Consider the following 23,057-nt stretch of genomic DNA (forward strand, 5'->3'; position numbering starts at 1 on the left):
AAAAACAAAAAAAAAATTCTTAAACATTTTTCAAAAAATTTCGTATTTTCAAATTTTTTTTTCCGCGAAAAAAACCTCATAGGCGTGTTTCTGAGGTTGAACTACACTACCACTTAATATACTTGCACTTATTTCTGGGACACCCTGTATATCGGCTAAACATCTTTTGATATATTTGGGGGGTCCTAAAACTTACATAAATTTACCGCGTTTTTACAAGAATCAATTCATATAAATATATGATTCATTAAAATTGATTATATATAGTAAACAAACTGGTTATTGTATGAATAATATAGAAAAGAATAAACATAATAGCTAGAATTAATAAATAAATGTAGATATATACGTAGATATAGAGGAGATTGAAAAAATACATGTGGGATGTAATTGCCAACATTGTTATTTAGTCAATTTTTTTTCTTCTACAGTAATTAGATGTGGGTAATTCTAATATATAAATAATATGTATATTAATAATAAATGAAGTATGAGAATTTACATCTCTCTTGGGACTAAAAAAATGAATTAGGTGTTATTTTGAAAGGTTTATGTAGGTATTTTTTTTCAGAATCAAACACTGAAAATATTTGCACTTATTTGAAATGCAACCTGTATATTTTAATTTTAACGGGTAGGTAAATAGGCAATTATAGTTATAGTATATAAAATGAATAACTTTGAATTTTGACCGTTATTTTTTACCAACATGGCAAATATAAAAGCCCTCTATCCAAAAATTTACTGATATTCTTTAAAATGAGTGCCTGAACGAATCAGATAGGTAACTCTTTTTACTTTCGTGAAATAGAAAAGAAAAATAATAAAACAGGTGACAGTTCTTCCTCTTCTTACAAGAATCAACGCAAAATGTCATAATTGACAAAAGTAAAATGTCATCAGCCTTTGACATTTCTAAATATCAGACCAATGCCGTCTCTAATAGAACAGCCTCGGAGCGAGATTTATGACGTCACGCTAATTAGATACCACGGATTAATAAATATCTTGTAGAATTCACGGAAAACATAATTATTCCTCGTATTTTTAGTTTGTATTTTAAAAATGATATAGTTTACATGAAATATACATAATATACAGTTAATAAATACAATATATTTATATACCTATTTATAGTAATAAATAACTTTGGCAAATAACCTATGAACCATACAAATGCATCAAATGTTTTACAATATACAAATAATGAATCGGTACATAAGGTAATAGGTAAAATGTAAAATATATTTTAAATTTTGGGGTTTGAAAATCGATCTAATTTAACAAAAAACTTTCAATATCTACTAATAGTGATGTATTATTATTTGCATTCACAAAATTTATATGTATATTTTGCAAGCATCAATGTTCGAAAAATTATATTTGCAAATAATACAATATCATAGAAAAAAAGGCGTCAGCGATTTTAAATTTTTTGATTTTCTTGGGATTTAGGTTCGGGAAAAACGCTGATTAAGTTTTCATTTGGTTTTTCATTATTTTTTTGGTTTAAAAAAAACGTTATAGTTAACGTTTATAGCCTTCATCAGTGTTGTGTCATATGAAAAAAATAGTGTCGAATATAATCCAAAAAATTACATATACAAGGAATAATTATGTTTTCCATGTATTCTACAACATAATTAATCCGTAGTATCTAACTAGCGTGACGTCATAAATCTCGATCCGAGGCTGTTCTATTAGAGACGGCATTGCATCAGCATGGCCGCAAGTTGCTAACCTAATAAAATTAACACTAGAAAAGCCCGCGGGAACTGTCAAATTCAAAGTTATTCGTTTCACAGACTATAGTAATTTTGTTTATTCATTTTACATGTTTATAAATAGACTTGGTTGATGTGTGGGAGGTAAATGTTTTTCCAGTTACTTTTTTGATTTACTCTCTAAGTATATTTTATTTCAGAAATATCACATATTTTACAATTGATAATGTTTTGCATATGGTATTTTTGTATGTTAATCTGAGCACTGGAAATATTTAAAAGTAGGAATTTAAATATGTTTTAAATTATAATTAAGGAAGACCAGGGAATCACGCTGAGCAAAATCCCAGTTTTCTTAAAGCTTCCTCGATTTCTTTATAAACCGTGGGATCAAGCACAGTTCCAGGAATCTGAAATAATAAAAATGAAAAATTGTATCAAATCAAATTTTGAGAAATCTTTGAGATTGGAATTGAAATATACAGGGCGGTCCGAATTGTATCCCGGAAACTTCAGCAGTATATTCTACAGATAAAAATAAGTAAGTTTGTATAAATGTATGCCCTAAAATGCTTAGTTTCGGAGATACAGGGTGTAGAAGTTTCACTTTTATAATTTATTCAGCTTCTCTATGCATTCTTTGACCAATTTCGAATTGATTGATACTGAGTTGATCGCCTTTAACGCTGCTTGACTATCAGATAAGATTGCTATTTCTTGTTTCCGATAGTTCCTATCTAAGATAAGTTGTACGCATCTCTCGTGTTTTCAAAATGTTCTTAGATATCTCGGTATATGGTTGGATTCAAAATCAACCTTTGCTGCTCATCTACACAAGGCTATTGGAAAAGCAGACAAAACGTTTGCAGCTGTGGATAAACTGATGCCTAGATTGGGCGGTCCAAGAGCATCAAAAAGAAGAGTATTGGCAAGCGTGATACTCTCACAATTGCTTGTACTTAAAACTATCTCTGCTAGAGTAAGCAATAATTATATATGACTTTTCAATGACAGTGATATTACACAGTGTAAACACTATTTTATAACTGTGTTGATGAGGACCCAAAATCAATGCAAACATTGCTGTAGATCGTTACTGTTCTATTTAAAAGCGAACATCTCCAATAAAAATAAAGACAATTGAGATGAATCAGAAAACAAACTATCTGATGATGAGTTTTAAATTCCTTGCATTGCTAACTTACTCCACAGGGTGTTTCAAACGTTTACCAAAATATCAACATTTTGTTTTCCCTCGTATAATTGACGGAAGAAAACATAATTTTTATTTTAGAACCAGTTACTAAAAAGCCACATAATTTAGCTATAAATTTCTTAAAAAATCATCAAAATCGGTCCACTAGAACAAAATATATATAACTTTAAGACAAAAGATGTTATCGTGGGGACTATAATAAAAAAGAAGAATGAAATTATTGAACAAACCTACAGTAAGATTAGCCATGAAACATATCGTAGTCGTATTTTAGCCATGTTTCATGGCTAATCTTACTGTAGGTTAGGTTAGGGTTTAAAAGTTTAAAATACATGAAAATTTTAAGGTGGCCGTTTTTCGTGCCTGTGAGTGTAGTTTCCACAAGGTATATTCTTGTTATTAATCATTATGTAAATAAAAATCGGTTTATTAAAAATCTACCTTCTTTAACTTGTTTCTAGCCAAGTCGGATATCGATTTTCGGCATATTTTTCCAGATCTTGTCGTTGGAAGACCTCTGACTGCTGCAGCCAACCTGAACGATGCCACCGCACCCATGTTTTCCCTGACCATTGCTACTAACTCTTGAGCTATCATATATTCATTTAACGCTGCATCTGGAATTCATATAAAATTACACAGATTGATTGGGTCTTTTGAGTTGCAAAAACATTTACACAAATTGTATTTCAAGACACTATTTCCTTTATTAGTATGAAAGCAGAATGAAATTTATTAAGTGTTGTTATAAAAACCAAAATTTTTTTCTGTTAGAGGCCAAAAAATGAAAATAGATTGATTTACTAACATCAAAGAAAAATAGTTATTTTTTATACAAGACGATAATGCAATTTTATCGTTGTGTATAAAACAATATTTTTTTTCATAGCGAGTTACGTTTAAAAAATATTCAGAAATTATTATTTCAAGGAATTTATTTACGAGTAGAAAAAATATTGTGTTGGGTTGGCGTTGGTTTCTATGTAATTTGACAAATAAATAAAGCTGTCTCTTTAATTGTCAGTTTTGAGCATAGACCATAGACAAACTAACAAAAGCAAGACGCGTCAACGCTGTACTGCAAAACGGTAACAAGTTTGATAAGAGTTTATTACCGCGCTTGCGTCAACTGGCCTTTTAGACGAGGACGGTTTACTTATGGATTGTGTATTTTGTAGTAGCCTTTTAGACAAGGATGTTTAATTAAAAGCGTTTATTAAAATCAAATAAATTTATTTCCATCGGTAAAATAAACAATAATTTCTGGACATAACAGATATAAAAACAAAAGTTAAATAAACGAAAACGTATTCCTCTTATTAAAATAACAAAAAAGATGATAAAAAACAACAGTTATGGTAAACGAAATAAAAGCATTATTCTTCAAAAGGTACAAAAAATAATTATGTATATTATAATATTAATAATAGGAACAACAAGAAACATCTTAAAAATATACAATTTTTTCAAATATAAAACAAAAACATAAACTTCACATTTTCACAAGAATTTGCAAAAATATTAACATTTCGAGTCTATTATAAAATATAAAGCACGAAAATTCAAATCATAAAAGATTAAAAAGATAAAGATTCTTATAACTTACAGTCAATTTGTAGGACCCTTCGTTTTGTCTACGTTAGCGATGTAATCACAATAATATGTATAATCACAGTAATTATTATGTTCTTCATAAATGTAAAATGTATTAAATTATTTGTTTTTCGTTTTGTACGCTAATAAAATAATAGTAATAACCAAACAAAACGCAAAATCGAATTCAACAGTTCGTTCAAGGATGGTTCAAGGAAAAAACGTTTTTTTTTACATTTAGGTTATGGTTTGACGAGAGTCGACTATAAAATGATTTCTGACTCAACTGGCCAGCGCAAAAACAATTAATTCGACTTCCTCAATCCTTTGAAAAGTCTTCCTTTTGTTAGTTTGTCTATGGCATAGACAAACAAATAAAAAGAGACTGGCAAATTAAATGGCAAAGAGAGGGACAACGTTGCCGTAGCGCAACTCAGAACGCAAAATTTCGTTCTATTTATGTTGATCTGCGCATTGCGTCTATTGGGTCCACTATCTCATTCTAATATAACAAGAGAGAAAGAAGCAGCCATATAAAACGTAATTTCTAAATAGAAATTAGAACAATCGCCTTTCGTTTTCGTCATCATGACAACCAAGATGACAACATCATGAGAATTCGTCATGTTTGTTAATTTTTCTTTTCGTGATTTACCTTTTTTTCTAAACTCTCCATTTTGTTGACTTATGAATATGGATAGGGAACAAATTCCTTTGTTTCATATAGGTATTTATATTTTGTTACTTATAATTTTAGGTTAAACTATTTGTTATTTTATTTGCTGCAAGAGCCAGTATCATCTATTTTCTCATGCAATGGTACCGCCTTTCTCTGATAGATGTTAAAGACACCCGGTAAAATAAAAGTAAGTAGTTATATTTATCATCTTATTAAGAAAAAAGTAGAAGTAGTAGTGTCAAAAATATTTCGAACCTATCTTAACATAACAAATTAATACAATTAATTTTTCTCATTTTTTGGGTAAAAACTGGACTTGAAAATGGGTCAGGGTCATGATTCTCGTAAAGTCTTCTTTGCTTGGATATTCACATTGTTATTGCAATTAGGCAGTTTTTTCGAAAATGAGATTTTTAATGCCCTTTAAAAAAATTGGCCGATCGTTTCCTGGAACAGTCAGTTCTGCTGCATTTAAAATTGGTAGGTGGGTGGAATAAACACTGTTATTTTTTGTTATTATATTATAAAAAGTTTATTTATTTTTATGTATAAATAAATATGTTTATAAAACAATACAATTTTTGCTTTTTTTATATTTCCATTTATAATAGTAGTATACTTTCGTTCTGAAAAAAACTGCAAATTTTCACTGAAACTGATTTATTCCCTACACCACGTTCCCTTTACGTGGTATAGGGGATAAATTAGTTTAAGAGAAAATTTTCAGTTTCAGAATCAAAGAATACGATACTATTAATAATGGCTAATTTAAATTTTCGGCCAGCCAGAATGTGCGACAATGTCTTACGATACGTTTTATACCTATCTCTTTCTTTTTCATATAAAGCACACATAATAAAGAAAGATAGCAATAAAGACGTACGTCCTGCCATGGTCCTGCTAATTGGTTTCAAAATTGTTATTCTGAGTTGCGCTCATTGCCTGGAAACTTATATGGTGAAATTTTGATAAAATAATTTAGTACTCACTAAAAACACGGTATGTCGCTAGTGGTAGGAAAAATAATTTTTAGAGGTTACTAGTTTATTTGGTTGCCTGTGATATGCATATACAGGGTTTTTCCTAATTAATCTAAAAAATAAAAAATCGTTAGAAAACGGCCTAAGTATATTTATTTTTTTCTCGGCAACCGTTTGATGAACCAGAAAAACACAAAAGATCAATTTTGTTGAAAAAAGATGGCCAGTCAAGACAAAAATATATTTTCTTTAAAAAATCAGTAGTGTACCATTTATGTTAAGCAAAATATCGATTTTTTTTTAAATTTTTAACACCCTGTAGATCAGAAAGGAAGTACTTTAGACCCAATGGTTATATAAAAATTGTTTTAAGAACACATGAGGAATCACACCACAATTTTTTAGACTAATTAGAAAACACCCTGTATATTGTCAACTTGACAATGATTGTTGATAAATCAAAAAATACCTTTTCTGTGAAAAAACCCGATTTTCGCAGGAAAAATTTTGGTTTTTATTGAATTTGGGCCTGCGTCTGCAAATACCAGTATGTTTTTTAATATTCTATCTGTCTAAATTTTAAATATCATAGTCAGAAATAGTTTTATTATTTATTAACTGTAAAAATGGTATACTTATAAGTTTTATCAAATATTGTGATCTACTTTCTACCTTGTAGTCAAAATTTATATTTAATAAACTGTAAAATATATATATTCTTATGTTTTATTAAAGTTACTCTGATATACTAATATATCAGTGTAACTTTAAAACTAAACCCTTTGAAATCAAATATAAACATAAAAAATATTTACAGCAGAAAAGGTGAAGGCGCTAGGTTAAACGTAGTCTCTACTAAGAACACGGAGGGGCGCTTTGACCCAAAATTTTTCTATTAAGTTTCATATCTATCTTAATAGAAGATTATTTTCTTTTATCTATGGTTGCGCTACGGGAACGCGGTCCCACTCTTTACCACGGGATTTGTCAGTCTCTTTTTATTTGTTTGTCTATGGTTTTGAGTCAATATTTTTTAATTCTCTTTCGTGTCGATTGCTGATTGAATTGGAGCCGGAAATGGCTCAAAACGAAATAAGTAAATTACCAACAGATATTCAGGCTGAGGCGACACACGCCATATCCAAACTACTTCCGTTTAAATCCCGAATAACTTATGAAAAGGAATACAAAAATTTTCAAAAATGGAAGCTATTAAAAAACGTGCGAGAAGAAATAAAGTTTTTAACCTATCCTCGCTGTTAAAGTAACTATTACTAAGTAATTATTTCTGTGATTACCTTCTCTCATGATGAATAAACACAATGGTACTTCGCTCTTAATTCTGTCTGGAACTGATACCACGCATGCGTTACTAATGTCTGGATGAGATAGTACTATATCTTCTATGGCCAAGGTTGATAATCTGTGACCGGCTACGTTGATGATATCGTCTGCCCTTGCTGTTATATAAACTAATCCATTTTCGTCTATATATCCGGCATCCATAGTATCATAAAAACCCTGAAGAAACTATGTTACAAAAGACCATTTATTTAGGGAATATTTTCTCCCTTTTAACCCCCTTTAGCAAAACACGAAACATGATAAATATATTTTTTTTTGGAAACCGAAATTCGAGATGTGAAAAATAAATGTTTTCAGTGGATCACGAGGGGTAAACACCTGTGGATTTCTGGTGTACACCTATATGGATTTCCGTGGATTTCCATGGATGTCTGTGGATTTCTGTGGATTTCCATGGATGTCTATGGATTTCCGTAGATTTCTGTGGATTTCATTGGATTTCGGTGGATTTCTCTGGATTTCCTTGGATTTCTGTGGATTTCTTTAGATTTCTGTAGATTTCCTTGGATATCTGTGGATTTCTTCAGATTTCTTTGGATTTCTGTGGATTTCCTTGGATTTATTTATCAAAAGTGGATTTCTGGTGTACACATTTTGGTCAGGTGTTTACCCCTCGGTGGATCATTATAATGAGGTCGTGATTCATCAAATCAAATTTATTATGTTAAAAAATACCAAGACACCAATTTTCATCCAAATATTTTACGTTATTTCAGAAATTATTTGGAAAAAATCGAAATAAAAATGAAACTTCTACATACTGTATCTCTGAAACTTATTTTTATCAGCGAATGTGCTGCTGAAGTCGGGCCACCCTGTATATTGAACATTAAAATACTTTAAAGGTGTCCGAGTCAGTGTTAAAAAAGTTGATTTACTTATCGTTGTGCTTAATTATAAAGAAGTAACAATATAGATATAGTGTACGTCTTATTAACACAATTTAGTCTTACCGAGTACTTGGTGAAATATGTTTTGACGAACTTTTCGTCTGCCTTGTAGAGTGTGGACATGGCTCCTGGAGGTAAAGGTAGCTTCACAACGATCCGTCCTAGTTCCTTAACATCTGCTAAACTTCCATCTTTCAATAAGACCTGAACTAAAAAAACAGTATGATAATAATTACTACTTTTTATATTACCTTTATATTTATACTAGCGTGTACCCGCGACTTCGTTCGCGTCGAATTAATCGTTTGTAATGGTGATGATAAAGCAAAGCAAGAATTTCCATCAACATACAAACTGGATAAAATTTACTCACATTTATATCAGCATGAGAAAAAAGAATATGGCGATAGGTAATATTTGAGGAGTAGTTTCATCTCGTTGGAATTTGACTTTCGAAAAATCCGTTTACCAAAAATAAGCTTTTTACGTCAATCAGTTTAAGCAGAATCGTGGTTTATCAATTACCCAACTTTTTGAAACACCCTGTATGACTTTAAAAAATTTCAAAATATGTAAAAAAACAAAATAAATTATGTGTGTCCAAGCCTTTTCCCGACTAACCGTTTTTTAAATAACAAATATTGTAATATTCGAGGGGCGTTTTCACCCTCTTGGAATTTGAGGTTAGAACCTCTGCACCCCACAGTCAATCCGTTTGCCAAAAATCAGCTTTAAACGTCAAGCAGTTTAAGCAGAATCGTGATTACTCAATGGTCATGTTTTATGAAACACCCTGTATAAATTTTTAAAAAATCTTAAAATATGTAAAACAGCAAAATAAAACTCACCGGTTTTTAAATAAAAAATATTCTAATATTTGAGGGGTGGTTTCACCCCCTTAGAATTCGAGTTTCGGAAGATCCCTTTTTATCGAACCTCTACACCCTAAAGTCAATCCGCTTTCCAAAAATCAGCTTTTTACATCAAGCGCTTTAAGCAGGATCGTGATGAATGACCAGATTTTTCGAAACACCCTGTATACATTTTTAAAAAATCTTAAAATATGTAAAAAACAAAATAAAATAAACGTGTTTAAGCGTTTTTTCGGAAACTTGACCGTTTTTTAAGTAAAAAATATTGTAATATTTGAGGGGTGGTTTCACCCCCTTGAAACTGGAATATCGAAAAATCCCTTCTTATCGCATCTCTACACCCTAGAATCAACCTGTATGCCAAAATTGAGCTTCTTACGTTGAGTGGTTTGAGCAGGATCCTAATTAATCAGTGAGTCGGTCACGATTAAAAAAGTATCTTTAATGTGCTTATGTGTTTTTTTGGGACACTACTTCGGTCTCCATATATAAAATTACCATTGTATCCTGGAAAAGGCAATCCAGCACTTAATCCTACGTTAGTACAGGGGTTGGTCAATCCAGCGCATATTGCTGATATAGCCGATCCAGTTTCAGTTTGCCACCAGTGATTCAACACGGGGACGTTGAAGATTTTCTCCGCCCACATAGTTGAAGACATGTCCATGTGTTCTCCAGCGATCCACATATGTTTCAAGGAGGATATGTCGTATTCGGCACCGTATTTTGCTTCAGGGTCGACTTCTTTTAGTATTCTTAATACAGTTGGCACAGTGAATACTCCGTTAACTTTATAGGCGTTGATTATTCTGAAAGAACATTTATTTACTGGCATAAGTAGGTTTTTATTTTTATAACAAAAATATTTATTTAAAATTTATTTAAATAAAAATAAGTAAAAAAGCTCCTATAAATGTATGCCTAAAACGCTTAGTTTCGGAAATACAGGGTGTAGAAGTTTCATTTTTATTTCGATTTTTCCAAATAATTTCTGAAGTAACGTCAACATTTTGGATGAAAGTTGGTGTCTGGGAGTTTTTTGACATGAGAAATTTGATTTTGATGTCAATATGACTACCATTTGTAGGGGCGCCACCTACATGTGTTTTAACTGTTTTGAAGACTAATAACTTTTCGTCAGTACCTGTATAAAAGCACTGAGTGAAGACAGGGTGATTCAGATTTTACTAGAATAACTGCAGGTGTCGATAGAACAAACCGAAATAATGATAGTTTGTATTATTAACCATACTCCAAAAACGCCAATTTTCATCCAAATATTTACGTTATTTCATAAATTATTTCGAAAAAATCGAAATAAAAATGAAATTTCTACACCCTGTATCTCCGAAACTACGCATTTTAGATCACCCTTTTATACGAACTTTTTTACTGATTCTTATCTGCAGAATATGCTGCCGAAGTTTCTGGAATACAGTTTGCACCACCCTGTATAATGTTAAAAGATAATATGAATGCATATTGGCACCGTATGATCAAAAAAAGACGGTGTCCAAGACGGCTGGAGAATGAAAATCGATGATAATTTTGGCTAGGTCAATCTCTAGAGATTATTTTCTAAAATGGACATAAAAACTCGTCAAAAATTAACACTAAGATTAAAAAAGAATAAAGTACCTACATAATTTAAAAATCACACAAACTCAATATAAAAATAATTTACAACCTTCTTATTGCAAACAAGGTGTGTAAGTGTCATTAAAAGTTAAATAAGAGTACGGGCCAAGCAATGACGTCTAGGGCTTGACCAAGCCAAAATTATCAACGATTGTCATTTCCCAGCCGTCTTCGACGCCGTTTTTTTTCGATCGTAGGGTATAATATTTTATAAAAAAGAAAACTTCATATGATCTCAATAGATAATTAATATGAATAGGTATTGTAGCTTGTCTATAACATTTTTACCTAAAATAGGAGCTGGGATCAGGCGTATTCGTAGGTTTTCCTTCGTAAATAAGGCTCGTAATTCCGTAAAGCAGTGGTCCGTAACACATGTAAGAATGGCCGACCACCCATCCGAAGTCACTGGTGGCCCACCATACATCGTTTGGACCTAAACCGTATAGCGTCTTCATGGTAAAAATTAGTGTAGCTATGTGGCCACCCGTGGGTCTTTGTACACCTTTTGGTTCACCTGGAAAATGAGATAAAATAAGTAAATAAACAGGGTGTCTAATAATTCGTGAACATAGAACTAATAGGTATTTTTGGATAAAAATTTGGGGGTTGGAACCCTCAGAAAGTGCATAATAAACAGTTCTAGTCACTGACAAGTTAAGCTCTTTAGAAACAGATCTTAATGCAAAACAGGCACAGCTTAATTTTTTCGACAAATCGTCGATATGCATGTCCCATTTTAGAGAATTGTCTACAACAAGCCCTAAGAATTTTACAGATTTTACGACGTCAATGGTGGTGTTGTTAAGTACAAAAGGCTGCAGCGAGTTTTTATACGACAAAGCTTTCGTTTTAGAAATGTTGAGACTCAGGAGGTTCGAATCGCACCAAGATTTAATGGTGATTAAGTCATTTGATATAATCCTATGAAGTGCCGTGACGTCCTTGTTGCTCCAAGTGAAGCTAGTGTCGTCCGCAAAAAGACATATTTTACCACTGATGTTTATGTTAGCAATGTCGTTAATAAAAAGAAGAAACAAAATAGGGCCTAGTACTGAGCCTTGAAATACTCCACATTCTATTGGTTTGCTAGAAGACAACGTGGTATCCACCCTCACAAGTTGATTTCTGTTGCTCAGATACGACTTAAACCAATATACGCATATTTAAAACCGACTTCAAATATGCGCACATAGTGCACACACAATTTTTTTTCTAAATAGTGAACCAATTAATAAAACTAGTACAAATATAAATCATATATCAAACGCTTAGATAATTATCAATGCTAATAATAGTTGTGGCAATCAGAATTTTAAATATCGAAAAAAATCTGTTAATATGGATTACCATTCAAAGTCCATGTACAATTGAAAGAAACCTGATATCATTATTAAATTTGATTCATTATTATCGTGTGTTGCTAGTTTTACTATTTAGAATTGAAAATACCGAATAATTTACAATTTTAATGACAGTGTGACTACTTTAAGTTCAGTTTGAGAATTCAAAGTGTTGTTTATAAGTACGATACTGAGATTTGATTGGAAATTTTAAATAGTAATAGTAATTTTATTAAATCCTGTTTACTAAATATGATTGTTTATTAAACTAAAACAAACCGTATATTTCTTTTTGTTTATACAGGGTGTCCCAGAAATAAGTGCAAGTATTTTGACTGGTAGTATAGTTCAGCCGCAGAAACACGCCTATGAGATGTTTTTCGCGAAAAAAAATTCTTGAAAATTTTTTTGGATTTTTTTAGTTAAAAAACATAGTTTCTTGATAATATGGCAACATAGGTGTTAGATTAAATTTACAAGAAAGAAAATCCGGAAAAGATGCTGTGGTTCTCAAAATTTTAGCAAAAAATCATTTTTTTGGAAATTTTCTCTAAATTTGTAAAATAACTCCGTTATTTTGGACTTATTTGAAAAACGATAAAGAGAAATATGTTTTTCCTTAAAATACTTGCACTTATTTCTGGGACACTCTCTATAACAAATAATACCAGGTTTAAAATCCACTAAGACAAATTGTTCGGTAGTTCTTTACTTACAATGGCTCAAGGCTTAGACAATTATTTTATATATATAAATTTGCTGCATACCTGTTGTTCCTGAAGTGTATAAGATATACAGGGGATCATTACTTTCCACTGGAACACAAGGAACACTCTCCACATTTTTAATTGCTTCTTCCCAATCGATATCTCTTTCTGGATCTAGATCTGCACTGTAGACTGCTTTTCTTTGATAAATGATGCATTTTTGGGGCTTGTGAAGTGACATATCGATAGCTTGGTTCAGTTCTCCCATATAACTATAGAACAAATTGAAACATATTACGTAATGACAGAATAATCCTCTGGGATATTGAATGAAAACTGTTATGTCAAAGTGTTGATTAATAGCTTCGCTATGTAGATGATACTTTATTATTTAGGATGGGAATGACTATAGCTATTAATGATTTTTCATAAACATATTAATTCTGTCCATCCTTCAGTAATATTTACCGTGGAATTCTACCGAATGGTTTAAGTTGTATCTGAGCAACTGAAGGCAACTTGTGAGGGTGGATACCACGTTGTCTTGGCCCTATTTTTTCTTTCTCTTCTTATTAACGACATTGCTAACATAAACATCAGTGGCAAAATATGTCTTTTTGCGGACGACACTAGCTTCACTTGGAGCAACAAGGACGTCGCGGCACTTCATAGGATTATATCAAATGACTTAATCACCATTAAATCTTGGTGCGATTCGAACCTCCTGAGTCTCAACATTTCTAAAACTAAGGCTTTGTCGTATAAAAACTCGTTGCAGCCTTTTGTACTTGACAACACCACCATTGACGTCGTAAAATCCGTAAAATTCTTAGGGCTTGTTGTGGACAATTCTCTGAAATGGGACATACATATCGAAGCTTTGTCGAAAAAATTGAGCTCTGCCTGTTTTGCATTAAGGTCTGTTTCTAAGGAGCTTAACTTGTCAGTGGCTAGAACTGTTTATTATGCACTTTTTGAGTCGCACCTCAGGTATGCCCTTCCATTCTGGGGTACGTGTTGTGCGGCTCAATTTGACCGCATTTTCAAGCTCCAGAAGAGAGCTGTTCGATATTCACTGGGACTAAACAGCAGAACTCATTGCCGGGGCTTTTTTAGAGAATTAAAAATATTGACTCTTCCTTCCTTATTTATATTTGAATCCGTTTGCCTAATACGTAAACATGTATCAGCTTCTCAAGAAAGGCCATCTCACACTTATCCACTCAGGAACGCGGAGCAATATCTTTATCTACCTACCCCACGCTCAGAGTTAGTTAAAAGTTCAATATTATACAACTCGAAAAAAATGCACAATCACCTGTCATTTGAAATCAAATCCATCATAACATCATTTTCTTCATTTCGCAAAGCATTGAACTCTTATTTACTAGACAAGGCTTTCTACGCCGTAAATGAATTATATTTTGATAATCGAATTTGATCTTGTAAACACTGGTCTAATGTAAGCTATTTTTTTTTCTTCCTTGGCATCGATCACCAGGATCATTAGCCATATACAACTCGTATGTTAATAATGCAGTTACAGGGATCTATCTCAGTATCCTCAAAGGGTTCACTCTTACAAAGACAATTCAAAATTTAAAAATCTACATTGACATAAACATTTCAAGTTGAGTGACAAAGTATCAAAAAAACTAAACATAAAAAAAGTAGAGATACAAAAAACAAACAACAAGAAAATAGATAATTATTTACATCACAGTATCACAGTTAGATTAGAGTATCACAGGCGAGTATCACAGTTGGTTGTATATATTAATGTCTTTCATAAAGTTCAAAATATTTTTAATTCTTTCATATTGCATAGTAACATAAACGCACCCTGATACAATGAAAGTAGAACTGGTAGATCCTTTTAAATCAATTATTCTTTAGAGACTGGTTCTCACTTGTCGGTTTCGCTGATGCAGTCCAACTGATTCAGTGATACTGAACAAATAATGAACGTCAGAACACATTTTCATGTTAAATGATCAGTACATTCGTACTTTCAGTTAAAGTGAAAACCAGTTCTACTCTTTTCATTTTTGACTGATCATTATCGAATAATGAATAGAAACTGAAGCGTGAGAACTACATTTTCGTGATTTGTTCAGTTTAAAAGTTTTGAGGTTAGATTAATAATTCGCGTTAACACATCGCACATCGTTATTCAAAATGATTTTCCGATGGCGTGATGAACATGAATGCATTTTTGGATAATTATAGAAAATATGAGTGCCTTTGGAATATCATCAACGACTTATACAAAAATAGGGTAGAACGAGGGAATGCCTATGTCCAACTTTGAAATGACATGCAGATACCAGAGTTAACGGTCGCTGATGTTAAAAACAAGATCAAAACGATAAGAACAAATTACTATTAATTAGTTAAAATGTTTGGACCAACTGAATACTGAATGTAGCAAAACATGAAACGTGTGAATACAATCGTTCTTTTTATTTTTCATTGATAATGAATCAGTCAGATTGCGTCAGCGAACCGACAAGTGAGAACACGCCTTTAGAGACTGGAAATGAAACCGTTCTGCGGATAAAATTTTGTATGGCACTCGCGTATAGATATACAGTGGTGGCCAAAAGTATGGAAACTTTTTACTTTTTAAAATATCACAGAAAATATTGCTATGCTTAAACTCTCAGGAATATAAATGAACAGCTTATCAGCAAATAAAAGTATTCCAAAAATTACACAGCGAAAAAAATCTGTTTAGCAGTTTTTGTAGGAGAACAATAGATTTCTTGTGGCCAAAAGTATGGAAACCATAAATAAATACATTAAAATTATTTAGTTTAAGCTGATAAACGGTACGATTTGCTTCAGATAAGTAAATATTTAAACATTTTAAAAGCACCGTTTCGAAAATAATTCGTAAATTTAATAAAACAGGGAACGTTTCAACAGCTTTTAAGTCAGGAAGACCAAGAAAGTTGTGCAACAGGACAATGAAAGTAATGAAGAGAATATCAATGGGAGATCCAAGAAAAACATCCACAGACATTTCTCGAGAAATGGGTGAAAGGGGAATATCGGTATCTGCACGCACGGTGAGAAGAAGGTTGGATGACATGGGACTTTTTGGAAGAGTTGCGGTGAAGAAACCACTAATATCAAAGAATAATAGGATGGCCCGCTTTAAATTTGCTCAAGATCATCTCACCTGGTCTTATTAGAAATGGAATACTGTACTGTTTAGCGACGAAAGCAAGTTTCAACTGTTTGGTAGTGACGGGAGACGTTATGTTCGAAGACCAAAAGGTACACGGTACAGCCAGATGCCCACAGTAAAACATGGGGGTGGGAGTATAATGGTATGGGGGTGTTTTTCTCGCTCAGGTGTTGGTTCTCTTGTTAAAATTGATGGGATAATGGACCGTTTTTTTGTACAAAGACATATTGGAGAATAATATACTGCCTCATGCTGATGAAGAAATGCCACTCAGATGGTTGTTCGAGCAAGACAATGATCCCAAGCACAAATCTCGGTTTGTTCAAAATTGGTTAAATGAACATAATGTTCCACTAATGGATTGGCCCTCACAGTCTCCGGATCTTAACCCCATAGAAAATTTATGGGATCATTTGGATAGCAAAATTCGAAGCCATTCTATTTCAAATAAAAATGAATTATGGGAAGTGCTAACAACTGAATGGGCGGGCATTTCCAGTAAAGATTGTACGAGATTGATCGATTCGATGCCACGAAGATGTAGAGAAGTAATTAATTCAAAAGGGATATATAAAAAAAGGGATATTCCACTAAATATTAGTAATTTTTATATTATCTTGAATTTTAATAAACATTCTTCTTAAGTTTCCATACTTTTGACCAAGAAAATATTCATAATTTTTTATATATTTTTTGATAGCTGTAATTTTTAATTTAAATGTATTAGATTTGGTAGGTCACGATTATATAAGTCGTTTTATTTCATATTTTAATTTCTCAGCATAAATGACAAATTAAAAAAGTTTCCATACTTTTGGCCACCACTGTAAGTCACTTGAGAATATTAGCCAAACATTTCCCAGCGTGACTTATATGTAAGATAACACACTAGTACCATAAATAACTATTGTTTGTAGTATAGTTAATTGTTAGTGGTAATATTATTCTGTGAACTACTGTAAAAACCTTTTAATAAACATTTAAATAAGAATTTCAATTCGATCGTTGAAAAAATGTTGATGTGTGCAACATGCGCAAAACATATTTGTTGCAATGGGCATCAAATCGAGAAACAAATATGTCCTTTTTGCACTAGTTAACATAAATAACTATTGCACAAAGATAAACAGAAGAGAAGTTCGACATAACAGTTTTCATTCAAATAAAATCTAGTAATATTTCTGGATAATGTATTAAAAAAAAACAAATAAAATTATCTATATACCTTACAAATTTATTGGGCTCGATCCCGCAGCTCGCAGCTATAATAATTTTCGGTTCGGCATGATCTATCCTGGTGCAAAGTTCGGCAGCGGCGAAACCTAAAAGCAACGATATATCTTAATATATCTCGGCTCAAACGGGGGGATAACGGGGACATGGGGGAATACGTTCTCAGTTTGACGCTAATTGAATATTTACTCCCGATGCTATTTACTATATGCTTCTTTTTCTTCCGTTTTTTTTTGAGGGAAAATATTTCACAAAGATTAATGGCTGTCTGTATAATTATTATCAATAATTATGATCTGTGGCAAAATAATTTAGTGTATTTTGAAGCTTTGAAACAAAAGAAACAAAATACAGGTGTCTGATAGAAATCGACATCATTACCTCCTATGTTTGACAGTTTAGATTGACGTTCCAATTGACACAACATGTTAATTTTATTTTTTAATTTTTCGGATTTGTTGTACTTTTTTATGTTATTTATTATTTAATCTACAAGGTGTTTCAAAACAAATGCGAAAAACTTCAGGGGGTGATTCCTTGTTCAAAATAAAGGGTGGTTTGCTTCATAAACGTTGGGTCAAAAGTCAACCATTAGGGAGATATCGCGATACAAAGATGGCGGAAAAATAATGTTTTTATTTTTTATCTTGAAAACGAAAAGAGATAGACTAATGAAATTTTATGGAAGCATTACTGTTATGAAAACACACTTTCTGATAATTTTCTCACTTTTTTAAAATGAGTGGAAGGGGTTGAAATAAACTGCCCCTATCATACTTGTTAACGAAATTTAAAGAAAAATCTTAACAAACACATGCAAAAAAAAATAATTTGGATAGTTTAGTTTGTTTAGAAACTTTTTTATCTCTTGTGTTTTTTTATAAAACTCGCCGATTTGAAATTAAAAAATAAAATGTAAAGCATTACATGTCAGGACAAAAAACATTTTTATTTTTTTAACGATATTATTTTGTACTTTTATGAATTAAAATACAGAATTAAAAATTGTCTTGGTAAATAATTTTTAAGAGGTGATCGTTCAGAAGAAAATGTAACGATATTATTACGAAATAAAAATGTTTCACAGCAGCCCACTAGATTCTTTATCTAAAAATGTTTTTTGTCCTGACATGTAATGTTTTACATTTTATTTTTTAATTTCAAATCGGTCAGTTTTATCAAAAAAAAACACAAGAGATTAAAAAATTTCTAAACAAACTAAACTATCAAAATTATTTTTTTTTGCATGTATTTGATAAGATTTTTCTTTAAATTTCGTTAACAAGAATGATAGGTGTAATTTATTTCAACCCCTTCCACCCATTTTAAAAAAGTGAGAAAATTACCAGAAAGTGTGTTTTCATAACAGTAATGCTTCCATAGAATTTCATTAGTCTATCTCTATTCGTTTTCAAGATAAAAAATTCACAGTCCTTTACAAAGATGCAACCGGGGGGGTATTGAAAATGATGAATAAAAACGTAAAAATATGATTAGTGTTAATATAAGCGTATTACATACATATGTTTAAATAACGAACTTAACAAAAAACAACAGATTTAAAGATTCACTGAAAAAGTAGTAATGTTAAAATTGAATAAAACATTATCAATAATAATTATGCGATCGCACCTATCCGTAAAACAAGCAAGCAAAAAAAAGAATTCTTACGGAAAGTTATACTTTACGATATAATTTTTAACTGTTAAAGGCAAACCCCATTTAAACACAAAACTTTTTAATACCTACTACTGTATCTAAAAGACTTTTTTAAATTACTAAATTCTTAGCCACGCTTCTGTTTTTCTTATTGTTGTGCGTCACGTCACAGATTAACAGGCCCACGTTTGCACCACAAGGCGATGCTGCAGACCACTAGGTAGACCGGTCGTAGAAATTTATGTTATACAACTTGTAGTCAATCTACACAAATATTATCAAAAACTTTTTTTCTTTTAAAATGTGTTATTATTGGCCTTATAATGTAATTTGTTGGAATTATATCTTCTTTAAATATAATTAGACTTTTTAACGACTTTTAAGTTACCTAGGAAAAAATCTGTGCACGTACCTACCAGTATTGTTACAGGTTAATGCGTGAAACAAATGTGTTACATATTATTCGTAGTATTAGTGGTATTATATTGGAATCAGCTTGCCATTAGTGGGGCATTATATGAGAAATTTTGGTATTTAGTTTGAATTTTTGGCATTACTTTGGCATTAGTATACAGACATTTGTCAGCGGTTTACTCCTTGTAGATAATCAAAAAGTTTTTTGATAAAATTTGCTTTTTATGTCAGATCATTTCTATGAAAAATTACATTAGATTTTTATTAAAGACGCTGGGTAATTAAAACATTGAATAATAAAGCTTGTCCACTTTAAATATGGGGTCACGAAATATCCTCCTTGGAGTGTTTGGGTTAAGGGGTGTATAATAAATTAATCGTTGTTTTATAATAAAAACCATAAAACATTTATTTGTGAGTAAAATAATGCAATGGTTGGATATCTCTCCTTTATAATTAGGTGACTAAAAATACACTAAAATAATTAGAAAAAAAATCTTGTACTTATTTAGTAATTACGTCAATATTTTTTTTAACGAATTAACCTGTAACAGACATTTATATGCCCAGTATATTTTTGTTTAACAAACCAATCAGGAAAAATCCAAAACCTACCGTTATAGGAGGTATAAGATGATTAAACTTAACTTATGATTGATTAAACAAATTAATTACTACTGTCAGCTAGTTCAGCTACTGTCTAGGTAGAATATACCTAGAGTACCTACACCTACCTATGATGTAGGTAGATTAAAGCTTATTTTGACGTTACCTCTCACTTCGGTGTCAAGCTGAATTTTTCAGGAATGGAAGTACAGTACATGATATGGGGACCCTTATTCCTATTAAGTAGTACAAAATTATACCGGGTAAAAGGGCACTATCATCAAAAATCGATATATTAATACCACCGTATAGAGAAAACAAATACTTATTTTTTGATCCAGTACACAATAAAGTCTTCATAGGGAGTAATTTTTTATAATTATTTACGAAAAAACATTTCCATTAGCGCTTCTGACCAAAAAAAACTTTAAACATGAGTAATCATTTCAATCATGCGAAATTTGGTTTAAAATAGATTTTTTTAATATAACTTTCATTTAACGAAAAACGAAGGCCTAAATGAAAAAAAAAAACAATTTAAAAGTTTCGCTTATGTCTTGACAAGGTATCAAAGCAAACCCCATATTTTTGCTTTTAAACTAATAAAGATATATCAATAAACAATTAGCGATGTAATGGTTTTTGCGCGCGCTGGCCGACTGCCGCCGCTGCGCCGAGATTTCCTATACCCTTGTATATATGACGTCATGGTGTGGCAAATGTAGCATTTTAATTCGATTTGGGCTCCCTTATATAGGATAACAGAAACATTTTCAATGTTATTATTTTTCCGCCATCTTTGTACCGCGATATCTCCCTAATGGTTGACTTTTGACCCAATGTTTATGAAGTAAACTACCCTTTATTTTGAACAAGGAATCACCCCAGGAAGTTTTTCGCATTTGTTTTGAAACACCCTGTATAATTTGTTTTGTTCAGAAGTAAATCTAGAAAGATATTGTTTCAGAAATTATATTATATACAGGGTGCGTTACAAAAGTGGATCAATCCTATATCCTATAACTTTTTTATTTTTTCAGATAAAAAAACGAGGTTTGATATGTTAGTATATGACCGAAATTAGGATTGATTGACGTATTCGATTGTTTTTGGTCACTTCCTGTTTGACCGGAAATGACTACAACTTTTGATTTGTAAATGGCACCCTCGGTATATTTCTACTTTATTCGATAGAAAATGACTCTCTGGATAGAATGACATATCATATGTCAACTTTTGACGTTTTCTCATATGGTTTATTTGAAATTGTAACATGCAGTTCATAACGACACTTTTTAATTCAATCAATCAAATCTATTTTTCCAAGGCTCCTTGATTAAAAATTAGCGTTTTTAACACAGCCACGGAATTCTAGATTGAAATTTAAAATACGATTTTTTTAAAGCGAAAATGTCAAAAGTTGACATACGATATGTCATTCTATTCAGAATGTCATTTTCTATCAAATAAAGTAAAAAAAATTCGGTTGTGCCATTTAAAAATAAAAGGTTTTAGTCATTTCCGGTGAAATAGGAAGTGACCAAAAACAACTGAATACGTTAATCAATTCTAACTTATGTCATATACTAACATACCAAATCTCGTTTTTTTTATTTGAAAAAAAAGTTATAAGGGTGAGCCACTTTTGAGACGCACCCGGTATATTATTTTTATTTAACCTTTCAAGGGCTGTAACTTCTTCGGCAAGCATTTTAGGGCATATGTTCATAGGAACTTTTTGTTTTATTTTAATTTGTAGAATCATCCATCGAAGTTAGATACACTATTTTCTGACACCCTGTATAGAAAACTCATTGCACAATATTTATTCATTTAGTTAATAAATATATCTACAACTTATTAGTGTGTAAAAATGAGTCATTTTTGAAGATACAGAATAATCTTCAGCTAATAAGCGCATTCTATGTGGCGTAATGCATATTTAAATTCATTGTTATTAAAAATTAACGAACATAGTTTCTTTTTTTAAACATACATTATTCACTCCGGTAATGATTTGTATTACATACGTAAAGCATTTTATTCTGATCCTATTATGTTTTATTCAAGAATATAGAAGTTCAACTCTTTTGATTAATCGGTCTTTGACATTGACATTTAAAAAAATTAAGCCAAATTTCTATATTAATTTTTTAGTTGTCTTCATACAAAGTAGCTTTAATCAAAATATTACGATCACATTGTACCTTGTAAAATACCACTCTTCTTGTATAATCTAAACCGTACTGTGTACTATTAACATTATTTATAGCCAATGGGAATTAAACCAAATAAAAGTAGGTAATTATATTACTAATTTGTATTTTTTATGATTCATTCTTATATTTCCAGCCATAAGAAAGAGTATCATAAAAGATATAAAATATATCAATCTGGTTTCTATATTTTCTGATTCAAATAGTGGATTTACCCATATAAAATCATCTTATAATTAAATTAATGAAAATGGTTTTAAAAGAATAAAAAATGTTAAATTCTTAAAAGTAATTTACTCAATATTTATTATGGACGGAAACTTACCTCCAAAAACTACTGAGTGAACAGCGCCTATTCTAGCTACAGCCAACATAGCGATGACAGTTTGAGGAATAAGCGGCATATAAATTAAAACTTTGTCTCCTCTTTCTACACCATACCTTGCGAGTAGTCCTGCTAGTTTAGATACCTAAACAGAAATTAAAGATCTTTATTGAAGCTCTAACCCAACAAGCAAAATTTATTGCTGGAACATTGCCAAAACTTCGCAAAGCAAGGTGTAACATTGCTTTTTTCATTGTGGGGAGGTTTATGCAAGGTTTCAAGGTAGCTTAATCTTCCGCCTAATAACATTGCAGTGCAAGGTAGCATTGAAACGTTGCTAACGTAACGTTCAAGAAAGTACTAATTTGTGATGTATTAGCAATATCGTTAATTTTACGTCAATA

General features: G+C 31.4%; 1 protein-coding gene across 3 annotated transcripts in view; it reads right to left on the reverse strand.

The window, feature by feature from the left end:
- Nucleotides 1-1,887: 1,887 nt before the first annotated feature.
- The window catches only part of LOC115882787 (acyl-CoA synthetase short-chain family member 3, mitochondrial), a 31,011-nt gene continuing 9,841 nt past the window's right edge, over nucleotides 1,888-23,057 (reverse strand). For all 3 annotated transcript variants that reach the window (XM_030901030.1, XM_030901031.1, XM_030901032.1), the window contains exons 4-12: nucleotides 22,654-22,798; nucleotides 17,426-17,522; nucleotides 13,068-13,279; nucleotides 11,246-11,474; nucleotides 9,818-10,128; nucleotides 8,511-8,656; nucleotides 7,491-7,713; nucleotides 3,382-3,557; nucleotides 1,888-2,134 (exon numbers count right to left, since the gene is read on the reverse strand). In XM_030901030.1, the coding sequence (XP_030756890.1) occupies nucleotides 2,054-2,134; nucleotides 3,382-3,557; nucleotides 7,491-7,713; nucleotides 8,511-8,656; nucleotides 9,818-10,128; nucleotides 11,246-11,474; nucleotides 13,068-13,279; nucleotides 17,426-17,522; nucleotides 22,654-22,798 (1,620 nt within the window). In that variant the 3' untranslated portion in view covers nucleotides 1,888-2,053. The remainder of the gene's footprint in view (nucleotides 2,135-3,381; nucleotides 3,558-7,490; nucleotides 7,714-8,510; nucleotides 8,657-9,817; nucleotides 10,129-11,245; nucleotides 11,475-13,067; nucleotides 13,280-17,425; nucleotides 17,523-22,653; nucleotides 22,799-23,057) is intronic.

Source organism: Sitophilus oryzae, unplaced genomic scaffold (genome assembly GCF_002938485.1).
Source record: "Sitophilus oryzae breed Bouriz unplaced genomic scaffold, Soryzae_2.0 scaffold_179_pilon_pilon, whole genome shotgun sequence".
NCBI classification, from domain to species: Eukaryota; Metazoa; Arthropoda; class Insecta; order Coleoptera; family Curculionidae; genus Sitophilus; species Sitophilus oryzae.